Source organism: Propithecus coquereli, unplaced genomic scaffold, assembly GCF_000956105.1.
Source record: "Propithecus coquereli isolate 6110/MARCELLA unplaced genomic scaffold, Pcoq_1.0 Scaffold124, whole genome shotgun sequence".
In the NCBI taxonomy this organism is placed as follows: Eukaryota; Metazoa; Chordata; class Mammalia; order Primates; family Indriidae; genus Propithecus; species Propithecus coquereli.
Window position 1 is genome coordinate 2271312 of NW_012136525.1, and position 14968 is coordinate 2286279.

General features: G+C 39.3%; 1 protein-coding gene across 1 annotated transcript in view; it reads right to left on the minus strand.

Annotated features, from left to right (window-relative positions):
* The window catches only part of LOC105805022 (antigen WC1.1-like), a 51051-nt gene that overhangs the window by 30466 nt on the left and 5617 nt on the right, over positions 1–14968 (minus strand). The window contains exon 2 of the mRNA XM_012637802.1: positions 8093–8176. Within this exon, the coding sequence (XP_012493256.1) occupies positions 8093–8176 (84 nt within the window). The remainder of the gene's footprint in view (positions 1–8092; positions 8177–14968) is intronic.

Consider the following 14968-nt stretch of genomic DNA (forward strand, 5'->3'; position numbering starts at 1 on the left):
TTGTTTTTTTCTTGCCAATTTGTTTAAGTTCTTTGTAGATTCTGGATACTAGCCCTTTGTCAGATGTATAGTTTGTGAATATTTTCTCCCATTCTGTAGGTTGTCTATTTACTCTGTTGATTATTTCCTTTGCTGTGCAGAAAGTTGTTAGTTTAATTAAGTCCCATGTATTTATTTTTGTTGTTCTGTATTTGTTTTGGGGGTCTTACTCATAAATTCTTTGCCTGGGCCATGGAAATTTTAAAACTAAAGGAGGGCGAAAAAAAAAAAAAGATTGATAATTTAATCATCCAAAGAACATATTTTGAAGAGAATGAAAAGTAACAATGAAAAATGTTTTCAAATGTCATAAAGTACAATTCCCTGGTTTCTGAGCATGCTCATTATTACTTATGCATGTATTAGAGTTCTTTCTGGTCAAGCACTGTGATTGCGTAAGTTTGCATACTTTGAGACATATAGGACTGAAAAGTGTCAGAAACAATGTTCTAACAGAATTAAAATCTACTACAAATAACAGGAAAGAGTAGAAATGACACCAAAGGAATTAAAGAATTAGAGGATAGGCTTGACCACTAATAGGAAAGATGAGGAAAATTTTAAACCCATTAAAAGGTCAGAGAGGCCGGGTGCAGTGGCTCATGCCTGCAATCCTAGCATTCTGGGAGGCCAAGGCAGGAGGATTGCTTGAGCTCAGGAATTCCAGACCAGCCCGAGCAAGAGCAATACCCTGTCTCTACTAATAATAGAAAAATTAGCCAGGCGTGGTGGTGGCACCTCTGGTCCCAGCTACTCTAGAGGCTGAGGCAGGAGAATCACTTCAGCCTAGGAGTTGAAGGCTTCACTGAGCTGTGATGACACCACTGCACTCTAGCTGGGGCAGCAGAGCAATTCTCTGTCTCAAAAAAAAAAAAAAAAAAATGCATTGACAGACCCAGATGCTCTCATTTCTTTTCCTTGTATTTTGTATCAGCAAAATCTTTGTACTAAACCTACTATTTTAAGTGACACTTTGCAACAAGTTATAAGTATTGTTAACTATATTCGTGCAAATGCAACATGGCATGGTCAATTTCATGCCATGCTAAAGTTGAAAGATGACCTATTCATGTGGATTTGCCATATCATTGTGCATTGGCTATCGCAGGTACAGGTGTTAGCCAAAATTTTATCTCTATGAGAACAGATAGTTAAATTTTATGAAGGACAGAATCAGCAATGTGAATTATCGAAAGAAGATTTATATAGGAATGCAGCATTTCTGTGTGATATGTCAAATCAAAACAACGTGAATATTTCTTTGCAAGCTAAAACTAAGTCCATACATGATATGTGGCAAATGATCCAAGCATTTCAAAAAAAAAACTATCTTTTTTTAAAACACTTCTTCAAAAGGAAATTTCGGATGAACATTTTCCCCAGTTAGCAAAGGTCATTGATGAGCAGGATGATATATGTGAATCATTTGGAAAAATATGCAGCTGTTATAGACCTATTAATTGGAGAATACAATGAAAGGTACTGGGAATCATGACAACACTCAAATTAGCATTTCAGCCTCACTTAGTTGATATCACCAAGGCATCTAAAGAACTACAGATGGAATTGATTGAGCTCTCAGTAGATGACATTTTAAAGTCATTGTTTGATGCTAAGAAAGATCCAATTGAAATATGGAAAAATGCAGTAGAATGCCCACGCCTTCAGCAACATGCCCAAAAAAAATGTTTTCTTGCTTTTCAACCACTTATTGCTGCGAGTCTATGTTCTCCCACCTAACCCAAATCAAGACACCCTTAAGGTCACAAATGACTGATACTCATCTAGAGGATCAACTGAAACTGCAGATCTCCAAGCTGCAACTAAATGTTCCAATGCTTTCCAACACAAAAAGCAGACACAATGAAGTCATTAAAAGGTTAGTTAACTTGGAATGATTTTTATAATATTAAAGCAGGGTATGAATTTTCCAAATGTTCAGAAAAAAAATAGAACTCATAAAGTAGTAGATGAATACATTTGATTACATTAAAATTAAACACATCTATATCAGGAAAGGAAAAATATTGTAAAATTACTTGAAAAATTACAAACTGGTAACTGAAATATATGACTATCAAAAGATTAATATATGTGATATATTTTGAGAATTTACTAACCTTAAGTAAAAAATGAGCCCATCAATAGAAAAATAATCTATGCAAAAAAATATTAATTGGATGATATGCATCTGAAAAAGTTGTTTGTCCTCTCCAAAAATCAAAAGCTGCAAGCTAAAATGAAAAACCATTATTTTCCTATCATAATGTGCCAACAGTAGCACAAAGAGGCCAAGTAATTTTCCCAAGGTCACGTATCTGGAAAGCAATTAGGCAGTTTGTCTTCCAGAATTTATGCTGTTAACTTCTAGGCTACGGGGAACATGAAAGTTGTTTCAACCTTCAGCAGAGAAGTCATTAAATTAATTTTTACTTCTGTAGTTTTGAATATATGCAGCCATTTTAAAATGTTATAAAATTTTAAAACTTTATGCCAAAATAAATTTGATGCACTAAGTGGAAAGAAAACAGTCTACAAAAAAAGCATATATAATAAGAATCCTGAGATTAAAAGTCATGAGGGTTTGAGGGGGTCGGGGTGCTTTTTTGGTTTTTGACACCTCAGAATCACTTTACCTCATGTTCTGGCAACTTCCCTACTAAAAGTGTTTCTGAAGGGACTGCTCTCTGTGGACAAAACTGTCCATGGAGAACAAGCAGGGAAGAGACACAACGACCACTGATTGTCTGAGATCCCTAAAACCAGTTCTACTCGCAGGTTTTCTGTTACATGAATTAGAAACCCCCTGCACTTGACTGAGTTGTCTACTTGACCTTTCCAAGGAACTACATGTGTCAGTATCCCCAGAATGCCTTTCCAGTTTAGGGTTTGCCACTGAGAAGAGTTCGTGTGAGATATGGAAGACAAGGGTAAAGAGAAAGCCCCAGTATTCTCAGGAGATTGTGGTGGTCAGACATGTTGCAGTGAGATGTACCAGCTGCCACGGATGCGGGGTTTTCTACTGACACAATGGCTTCCACAGACACGGCAGCTTCTGCAAACTCTCCGCAAGCTCCCAAGAGAGTTCCTCACACTTCTCTGTGGTTAGCCATTCCCTGCCTTGCTCCACTGCTTCAGGCTGTGTCACAGTGATGGTTTCTCTAATCCTCCAGCGGGGGGCCTTCCAGACCTTCATTCACACAGCTCCACCCTCATTTGTTATATCCTAATTTCTCTATTAAACTCCTTGTTTGTTTAATACTGGTAAATGGCTCTATTTTCCTGACCAAAGTCATACTGACACAGTTCTTGGCACCACGAGTGGTTTGGGGGGAAGCTAAACTGCTACGATCTGAATGTTGTGTCCCTGCAACATCCATATGTGGAACCCTAATCCCCAAGTGATGGTGTTAGAAGGGAGGGCTGTTGGGAGGGGATTAGGTCAAGATGGCTCCACCTCATGAATGGGATTAGTGCCCTTATAAAAGAGACCCCAGAGAGCTGCCTCACCTTCTGCCATGTGAAGACACAGCAAGAAGTCAGCAGTCGGCAACCCAGAAGATGGTCCTCACCAGAACCTGACCACACTGGCACCCTGATCTTGGACTTCCAGCCTCCATAACTGTGAGAAATAAATTTCTGTTGTTTATAAACCACCCAATTTATGGTATTTTGTTAAAGATACCCAAACAGACTAAGGCAAAAAACGTAAGGGTGAAATCTGGAACTGGTTCATTGATCCACAAGGATTCAAAGGCATTAATGACCTGATTCCCAACAATGAGTGAGACAATGGTAGTCCATGGCATTGGCCGCCTACAGCACACAGTGGCAAAGCAAATTATTTAAATTATCATACGTGCTCACATGGAGTCAGTTTCATATAGAAGCCAAGACTTTGAGTGACCAAAGTCTTGTAATAAAATATGATGAAATAAAATATTACAGAAAAATCAAATAGCATAATGATCATGAGGTTGGTTGATTGGTTCTTAGTGTGCTAGAGAACTGGAGAAAGGTAATGATGAACTCAAGACTTTAAATTCCCAGGTCAATGCCCAGGTAAGGAACCAAAAAGCTTTTATGACTGCCTTGAACAAAATCCCTACCTCCTGTAACCACAGAATCAGTCAGGATTTCTAAAAACCATACCCAAAGTCTGATCAAGCAGACTGCTGAATTTTGATGCAAATTGAATTCACAGCTTCTCAGGGTCTTGCGTGTTAAAGCTAGGTTGAGTGGTAGAGCATAGGGCCCTGAAAAGGGAGCACTGAGAATTGAGATGGAGCATCCCGCTAGATTCTGATGAAGCTGAAGACCCTGAACCCCAAAATTCCACTGAGCCTTTCTTGCCAGTACAGTCAGCCCTTCCTTCCCTGTATGAGTACATTAGCTTCCTTTAACTAAGGAGCCTGTACTGACCTCTTCTGCAGCAGGGCAACGCTCATCCTCAAGACCTCTTCCCACCAATTCTTCCGAGGTCAGACAGGATCGGGCGCGTTCAAGGCGGCACGGCTGTAGACCCTTCCCACCAATTCTTATTGCTTCTAGATACACAACAAGATTTAAATCCTAGCAGGCACCAAGGGAAAAGGTGATCCTGAGGAAATATCATTCACACCAAAATAATTGCAAGATTTTGCCAATTTATGATAGCAGTAACCTGGGGAATATTATGAGGATTGATCCTAAAGGGATTAGACTAAGGTGAAAGGATTGTAACATGAGATTGGGCTAAACTTACTGATGTTGGTGCACTAACAAGAAATCTGGATTCAATACGTTAGCTCAAGTTGATGGAAGTGGCTCTAAAAATTTGTCTGGATGGTTGTTGTAACAGCAGTTCACATTAAATAAAGTTGAGAGGCAAGAACTTCCTTGGAATTCTATAAAGGAAGCTATCCAAAGGCTTAGAGAGGTAGAAATTCTAGAGTAGATTTACTATGTGTGCCTGCTCACCCACCCTTTAACTACAATGACTGCGCTCCCACAGGCCAGCAATGACAGCTGAAGGATGTTGTGACCAAAATTGCCTCCTTGACCTCAGTGAAAATTATGAGATCCTGGATTATCAAGGGTAAAGACGAGGTACTTAACCACCAAAGACAAAAATGGACATAATGAGCAGCAATCTCAGAGAAGCATCAGATAGATTTGGCCCTCAGAGGGTCACACTTTTGCGATACTGATACTATTGTCTTTGGGGAAGTTAAATACAACTAAAAGAAGTAGATTTGGATGCTGAGATGACAAAGGGATAGATTGTTCTGTACTGATTTTTGCCAACTTGGCCCCACTACCACCTTCTAAGTCCCTTCTAAGCCTGGGGACTACTTCTCAAGGATCCTTCTCTGTGTGGTATAGAGAAATTCATGTAAGATTTTAAATGAGACCTGAAAGTTAAATACTGGCCGTTCTTCTCAGAATGTCATGGTGGTCAGATGCAGTGGCAGATAGGAAAGGTGTTTTCCACAGCCGCTGCAGCTTCCGCCAACACAGCAGTTCCATGGACATGTCAGCTGCCACAGACGAGCATCTTGCACACCACGGTGCCTACTGAGGACCTCTCTACGAGTTCTCACTGCGTGATCATAACACTCAGCCTTCCTCATGAAGGACAGCTTTGTCCCCACTCTGCCGCTTTAGGCTGACATTTGAGTAACATTTCTCTTATTCTCTGGCCTCTGTCTTTCTCTCCCCCAGCTCCTCCCACATTCAGGTAACCCCTTATATCCAGAATATCTACAAAGGCTCTGAATCCACACTGATAATTCTCTTAAACTAATTTTAATTGTTTAATTTTGTTTCTGTTCCTTGCATCAGAAAGTCCTAAAACATGAAATTCCATATTTGGTTCTTTTTTTTTTTTTCAGCATATTATGGGGGTACAGATGTTTAGGTTATGTATGTTGCCCTTGTCTCCCCACTCCCCCGCAAGTCCGAGTTTCAAGTGTGCCCATCCATATTTGGTTCTTAAAAATAATTTTTACGTTTTTCTTTGACATCTTTCTCAGGATGAGTGGCACCCTTAGAAATCTTTGTATAATGTAATATATATTGTACACACAAATATGTATAAAATATTAACCATGATTATATCTTATGACTGGTATTGTGGCTAATTACACATTGTTTTTATCTTATTGTTTATAATTTTCAGTATTTTGTTAATATTTTCCAATGAATATTATATACATACTTGAAAAATGAATATTTTTCCAATTTAGAAAAATTGTTTTTCAGATTTATTGTTAGGCAGCATCATTTAAGAACTCTGTAATGAGAACCAATTATAAGATGATGACCCAACACACCACCTAAAAACTTTAAGCTCTGGGATGTAAACAGCAAAACTCTCACAAAATTAATGATGTACTTGTGGTACTCAAATCTCTAAAATCATGATGGAAAGAAAACATGAATTTCAAGTGATTCAATAATTCATTCACTGTCCTAGTCAGAAGTAAGCACAACACCTTTTCATTTGGTGATTTTTATCTTTTTCCTCAACAGAAGGTGTTCATGAGGATGAGAGTCTTAAGGAACTTACCTGCAGCAAGCTCCTTAGTATGCCTCCCAGGTATTTATTGAAGGAGAATTGGCTAAAGTCTCCAGGTAAATGGAACAAGGTGGCTGGAATTTACACTAGTGACTACTACACGGCTCCTTTTTTATTTTTGTATTTATTTATTTATATAAATGGAAATTTATATAAATTTCCAGAGGCTTTTCTATCAGCAGCTGCAGGCATGTCAGCATCAGTGCTTCATAATTCCTAAGAGATACTAAATCCCACATCCTAATCTACTTCCGTCTAAACCTATAGGAACTCAAAAGGGCCAATGTTACGAGAAATCAAAGGAACAAAAAAATAAACACTAATTTTGACTGTATAATGAAACACTGTTCATTATACCCTGACTTCACTAATAACTTCTAAAATGTAAAATCTGAGGACCTACCACCACCAACACCTACAAAGCCAGACTGGCTACTCTGTGTAAGACAGCCTGGAAGAGACATAGATGTTCCTTTAGCTGAAGCACTGGGGAAGGGGCCAGGGGCTCATCCCAGGCAAGGGTATAAATCCTCCTCCCAGGGCTCAGACCTATGGAGTCAAAGAAGACGAATGTCTTTGGGTTGGTTCCTGGAACAGGGCCCCAGATAGGACTCTTTGTCTTTGACTCTAGAAATTGCAGGCAAACAAGAGTTTCATGGCATGACTGGGGTTTGAGGGATGTCCTGTATTCTTCTGAGTAAGTAAGTTTAAAAATTACTTACCCCAAAATGCATTTTAACAACCCCCTTCTGGGTTCTCAGAGACTGGACCTCTCTCCAGGTCCAAGCTTCCAAATATTCAAGCCCTGATCAAGCCCTATTTCAGGACTGTGAATAGAGGCTAACAGTTCACCAAAACAGAACTGAACATAAGACATACATCCTCATGCTTACAAGGTACACTAGGGGAAACCGAGGCCTGGATCTTCTTTTGACACCTGAGAAAACAGACCCAGGGAGGTTTCAATGTCTTAGACTAGATAGCTGTAGAGCAGCTTTTAGCACACAGATCTGCTGGCTTCCTGATCAGTCTCTTTTGACCCAATCTCCTTCCCTTCTAAGACACACCACAGAGATCTGAAGAGTCCTGGGACTCACAGGTTTGAAGCATTTACGCTCCCTTGAGCCCCACTGCTCTGGGACTCGCTCTGTGACTGGGGTCTCAAGTGTGCTCAAAAGACTATGATCCTATATTCCCAGTTATTCTGGGACTGAGACTGAGGCTGCTCCTGCTGGGGACCCCGCCAGACAAGACATGCCTTACCTGAGCAGATCACCCCAGCACTCCAACCACGGAAAATGGCACGAAAGTTTTGAGAACGAGAGAGTTTACAGTGATTGATATTTGGCTCCATTCCCTGGCATGAAAAATATAGAGGCCAAATGAGTCCAACTCCTGATTCAAAACGCTCCCCTCTGGCAGCTTCAGCGGCAGCTCCACATCCCAACTGTCTGCACAGCACAGCCACGTTCTTCAACTGCCATTGGTAATTACTTATGCCCCTCCAACTTCCTCGGAGCTTCATCTCCACTTTCCCCTCACAGCGGTGGCCTCCATTCCTCAGCCTTAGCTCCAAATCTGCAAGAGAGACACAGACACAGAACACATGACATGGGACAGGTTTTAGGAAACCAAGCAGTGGTATATTGGTAATATTTTAAAATTAGCTCTCTGTGGGGGAGAAGGGTAAAAATTCCCCAGTATATATCATTTGTTGATTTCTGTGATGTAAATATTCCTACTATGGCCAATTTTAAGCCACCAACTTGGCATCGTTGAACATGGAATTGGCAAGACCCCGCAATTATTTTCAGTAGGACTAGGTCCGGGCACATCGCTGAGTACAGGCCTTCAGAGAACTCTGCATGCTGCCTTCCCAGCAAATGTGCCCCAGACTGAGAGGAGTCCAGCTTCCCCATCTCAGTCACAGCTCACAGCCTGTGAGGCCAGCACAGGAGTCCTCTCTCTCCTCCTCTGTCCCATGGGGATCACTCTCATCTAGCTTAGGAACAAATGGACAGTGGTAAAGCAGCCTCTAAAATGTCCCAGTTATTCCTGCCTCCAGGTATTCATGCCCCTGTGTAATCTCCACCTTGAGTATGGGCTGGACCTAGTAACTTGAATCTAACAAATTGAATTTGGCAAAAGCAATGAGATGTCACTTAAGAGATTTGGTTTCAAGAATATTCTGCCTTCTCTTTTGTTGTCCTACTTGCTCTCTCAGTTGCTTGCTCCGATGAAGCCAGCTGCCACACTGTGAGCTCCGTTCATGAAGAGACCAGCATGGCAAAGAACTGCAAGAAGCCTCTAGCCAAAGCCAGCAAGGAACAATTCAACAGCGCATGGAGGCCTAAATCCTGCTAATAACCATGTGAATGAGTTTGGGTGGGATCCACCCCGAGTTGAACCTTAAGTTGGCTGCAGCCTTGTGAGAGTCCCTGAGCTAGAGGACCCAGTCAAGCCATGCCAGACTCCTGACCCACAGAAACCGTGAGGTACTAAAGGTTTGTTTTTTTAAGCTACCAACTTTGGAGGTAATTTGTTACACTACAATATAAAGCTAATCCAAGGGCTCCCTCCAGAGCACCAGAATGGACGGGCTGGAGATTTATATGCCTACCTCGATTGCTTCATCCAAAGCAGACTCCTGACTGGGAGAGCAATACTGCTGCCTTGGTCTTGCCTGGAACTGAGACCTAGACCACCTCTCTCTTATCATATCACTTTCTTAGTCAGTAGCCTAGGTTCCTGCTTTCCTATCAGAAACAAAGCAGTGAGTTTCCCAAGGCCCTAGAATCATCTCCATTAGTTTTAGATTGCAGTAAGCAAAATGAGATTTTGGGGGGAATCTAATCAAGACTTTGGTCCCTGGGATACCTACTCACATTCCTCAGGTTTAGACCTGGGCTCTTGTGCTTCCATGCAGAAAAACAGAAATGGTGCATCAAAAGAGGGAAATTTTGGGGGTGGTGGAACCAAGGGCAACACACGCAACCTAAACATCTGTACCCCATAATATGCTGAAATAAAAAAAAAAAAAAGAGGGAAACATCTGGGAAGATGCTAAACTGGAAAAGTACCCTGGTATATAAGTCTGCTGGGACTGCCATAACATAATACCATAGACTGGATAGCTTAAACAAGAGAAATTTATTTTCTCAGAGTCATGGAGGCTGGGAGGCCCAAGATCACGGCGCTGGCAAGACAGATTGCATTCCCAGGCTGCTTCTTTTGGCTTCTAGGCAGCCTCCAGTTCATTGCATGATCATGTGGCCTTTCCTTGCTATATGCACATGGGGAGAGAGAAAGAGAGATCTCTCTCTTTCTTCCTCTTTGATAAGGCCACAAGTTCAATCAGATCTAGGTTCCACCCTTACGATCTCACTTAACCTTAATTATTATACCTCCTACCCTATCTGTAAATACAGTCACACTGGAATGAGGGCTTCAATATATGAATTTGGAGGAAGACACAGTTCAGTCCATAGAACCTATGGAATGGACCTACCATAGAATGGTAGGTCCATTCCAGGAAGAAAATAAAAATAAGTGAGAAGGAGGTTAAAGAAATAGTAAAAAGGGAGACATCCCGAGAGGCTTACTCACAGTTTTTTTTAAAAGTCTGATATTGAGGTAATCCTGGCACTGTGGGAGGGCAAGGAAGGAGGATCACTTGCACTCAGGAGTTCAAGACCAGCCTGAGCAAGAGCAAGACCCTGTCTCTGTAAAAAAATAGAAAATTAGCTGGGCATGGTGGCACACACCTATAGTCTCAGCTACCCAGGAGGCTGAGGCAGCAGGATCGCTTGAGCTCAGGAGTTTAACGTTGCAGTGAGCTGTGATGAGGCCACTGCAATCTGGCAGGGGTGAGAGAGCAAGACCCTGACTCAAAAAAAAAAAATTACTGAGGTGAATAATAAGTCAGAAGAAATTATCTGGAATGATGTAAAGAGAAACAAAAGGATGAAAAATACAAAAGAGAGAACAGAGACATAAAATAGATTAAGAAGTTAAGTCGAAATATGGCAAGGAAAAGAGGGAGACAGAGTCACAGAGAGACAGAAAGGAAGAGAGAATTAAGCAAAGGCAAAATTCAAAAAGTATTGGCTGGGAATTTGTGAAGTGTTGGTGAAGAAACACACCAATCCACGGAGCGAATAAACACAACAAAACTCAAGCAAGGCATATTCATTTGTAGAAACTTCATAGATGTGGTAAACATTACTAGTGTTCAGCAATATTTTAAGTTCTCTTCTTTTTCTGAGCACACGGAAATATTACTACTTCCTAACTGTTTAAAGGTAAGCACAACCAAACAAAACTATCAGACAGACTATTCCACCCAACAGTAACAAAATATGCATTCTTCTCAAGTGTACACAGAACATTCTCCAGGATAGATCACATGTTATGTGTTAGGTAACAAAACAAATCTTCACAATTCAAGACTGAAATCATACTAAGTACCTTTTCTGATTACAATGGAATAAAACTAGAAACCAATAGCAGAAAGAAAACTAGAAAATTTACAAATATGTGGATATTAAACAACACACTTTGAGCAACCAATGGTCAAAGAATAAATCAAAAGAGAAGTTAGGAAATATCTTGAGACAAATGAAAAATGAAAACACAACATACCAAAACTTATGAGGTGCAGCAAAATCACTAAGAGGGAAGTTTGTACCAATAAATGCCTACATGAAAAAAAGAAGAAAGATTACAAATAAATAGCCTAAATTTACACCACAAGGAATGGGAAAAAGAAAAACAAACTAAACTCAAAGTGAGCAGAAAAAATGAAATAATAAAGATTAGAGCAGAAATAAATGAAATAGATAATACAAAAACAATTTTTAAAAATCAGCAAAACTAAGGATTAGGCCAAGCATGATGGCTCATGCCTATAATCCTAGTACTTTGAGAAGCTTAGGCAGGAGGATTGCTGAAGGCCAGGAGTTAGAGATCAGCCAGAGCACAAGCAAGAGGCCATCTCTATAAAAAAATAGAAAAATTAGCAGGTGGCATGTGCCTGTGGTCCCAGAGGCTTAGATGGGGGATACCTGGAGCCCAGGACTTTGAGGCTGCAGTGAGCTATGATGACTCCACAGCACTCTAGCCCCAATAGAGCAAGACCCTGTCTCAAAAAAAAAAAAACCTAATGGTTGGTTTTTTGAAAGGATAAACAAAATAGACAAACTGTTAGCCAGATTAAGAAAAAAAGAGAGGGAAGACTCAAATAAAAATAAAATCAAAAACAAAAGATAAGACATTACAAAGGATGCCACAGAAATAAAAAAAGGATTATAAGAGACTAGTATGAGCAACTATATGCCAATAAATTAGATAACCTAGAAGAAATAGATAAATTTCTATAAACATATGACCCATCAAGAGTGAGTCATGAAAAAATAGAAAAGCTGAACAGATCAATAACCAGTGGGGATATTGAATAATTAATCAAAAACCTTCCAACAACAAAAAAATCACAGGGCCAGATGGCTTCACTGGTGAATTCTACCAAATATCCAAAGCAGAATTAATGCCAATGTCTCTCAATCTCCTCCAAAGAAGCAAATAGGAGGGAAACATCCAAACTCATTTTACAAGGCCAGCATTACCATGATACCAAAATAAGACAAAGATACCACAAGACAAGAAAACTACAGGCCATATCCCTAGTGAACACAGATGCAAAAATCCTCAACAAAATACTAACAAATGAAATTCACACCATATTACAATGGTCATACACCATGACCCAGTGAGGTTTATCTCTGGGATGCAAAAATGGTTCAACATATGAAAACCAATTAATGTAATATATCACATTAATAGAATAAAGAATAAAAACCACATGATAATCTCAATAGATGCATAAAATTGTTTAATGAAATTCAGCATCCTTTTATGTTAAAAACTCTCAACAGGCCAGGTGCCGTGGCTCAAGCCTGTAATCCTAGCACTCTGGGAGGCCGAGGCAGGTGGATCGCTCAAGGTCGGGAGTTCAAGATCAGCCTGAGCAAGAGCGAGATCCTGTCTCTACTAAAAAATAGAAAGAAATGATCTGGACAACTAAAAATATATATATATAGAAAAAATTAGCCGGGCATGGTGGTGCATGCCTGTAGTCCCAGCTACTCGGGAGGCTGAGACAGAAGGATTGCTTGAGCCCAGGAGTTTGAGGTTGCTGTGAGGTAGGCTGACACCACAGCACTCACGCTAGCCCGGGCAACAAAGCGAGACTCTGTCTCAAAAAAAAAAAAAAAAAAAACTCTCAACTAACTACTAATAGAGAGAATGTACTTCAACACAATAAAGGCCATATATGAAAAGCCCACAGCTAACATCAGGCTTAATGGTTAATAGTTTTTCCTCAAATATCATTTATAAGTCAAAGATACCCACTCTCACAACTTTTACCTAACACAATGCTAGAAGTCCTGGCCAAAATAATTACACAAGAAAAAGAAATAAAAAGCATCCAGGTCAGAGAAGTAAAATTGTCCCTGTTTGTAGATGACATGATTTTATATATAAAAAACCCTAAAAACTCCACAGAAAAACTGTAAGAATTAGTGAATTCAGAAAAGTAGCTAGAAACAAAATCAACATACAAAAATCAGTTATATTTCTATATACTAACTGTGAACTATCTGAAAGGAAATCAGGAAAACAATCCCATTTATAATAGCATGTAAAATAATAAAATATGTAAGAATAAACTTAATTAAGGAGGTGAAAGACTTGCATACTAAGAACTACAAAACATAGGTGAAAGAAATAAAAGAAAACAAAAACAAGTAAAAATATATCCTGTGTTCATTAATTGGAAAATTATTAATAATATTCTTTAAATGTACAGACCACCCAAAGTGATCTAAAATTCCATGCAATTTGTACCAAAATTTCAATGGTATTTTTTATAGAAATAAAAAAAATCCAAACTTCATAAGAAGCCACAAAAGACCCTAAATAACCAAAACAATCTTGAGAAAGAAAAACAAAATTACAGGCATCACACTTCCTAATTTTGACTTACGTTACAAAACTATTGTAATCAAAATAGTATGGTACTGGCACAAAAATAGACACATAGACCAATGGAACAGAATAGAGAGCCCAGAAATAAAACCATCTACCTACAACCAAGCGATCTTCAACAAAACAGATAACAACATACACTGGGGAAAGGAAGCCCTATTCCATAAATGTTGCTGGAAAAACTGGATAGCCACATGCGAAAGAAGGAAACAGGATCTCTATCTCTTGCCATATGCAAAAATTAATTCAAGATGAATAAATGACTTAAATGTAAGGCATGACCCCCTAAAAATTCTAGAAGAAAATGTAGAAAAAACTCTTCTAGACATTGGACTAGGCAAAGAATTTATGACCAAGACCCCAAAGGCAAATACAGGAGCAACAAAAATAAATGGGACTTAATTATATTAAATAAATGGGATTTGATTAAATTAAAAGGCTTCTGCACAGCAAAGGAAATAACCAACAGAGTGACTAGATAACCTACAGAATGGGAGAAAATATTTACAAACTATACATTTGACAAAGAACTAATATCCAGAATATATAAAGAATTCATACAAATCAGCAAGAAACAAACAAACAATCCCATCAAAAAGTGGGCAAAAAACATGAACGGAGGTTTTTCAAAAGAAGATAGAGAAATGACCTACAAATGTGAAAAAATGCTCAACATCACTAATCTCCAGGGAAATTCAAATTAAAACCAAAATGAGATACCACCTTACCACTATCAGAATGACCATTATTAAAAAGTCAAAAAACAATAGATGCTGGCATGGATGCAGAGAGAAAGGAACACTTATACACTGTTGGTAGAACTTCAAATTAGTACAACCTCTATGGAAAACAGTATGGAGATTCCTCAAAGAAATAAATGTGGACCTACCATTGATCCAACAATCCCACTGCTGGGTATGTACCCAAAACAAGTCATTTTATAAGAAAGCCACCTGCACTCAAATGTTTCTCCCAGCACAATTCACAATTGCAAAGATGCAGAATCAACCTAAGTGCCCACCAATTCGTGAGTGGATAAAGAAAATGCGATATATCAATATATATATATATATCATGGAGTACTACTCAGCCACAAAAAGGAATGATGTTCAAAGGGGGTGTGAGGGATAAAAACTTTCCTATTGGGTACAATGAACATTGCTCTAATGATGAGCACATCGAAAGCCCTGACTTAAGTATTATATGCCGGGAATGTGGCCAATGTTTCCCACAAAAAACCAGGTCCCTTTGGTAGAGTTGCAAGGGATAAGAAAATAATAGAGAAAAATGGAAAATAATTGGAAATAAAAGAATACACAGAGACAA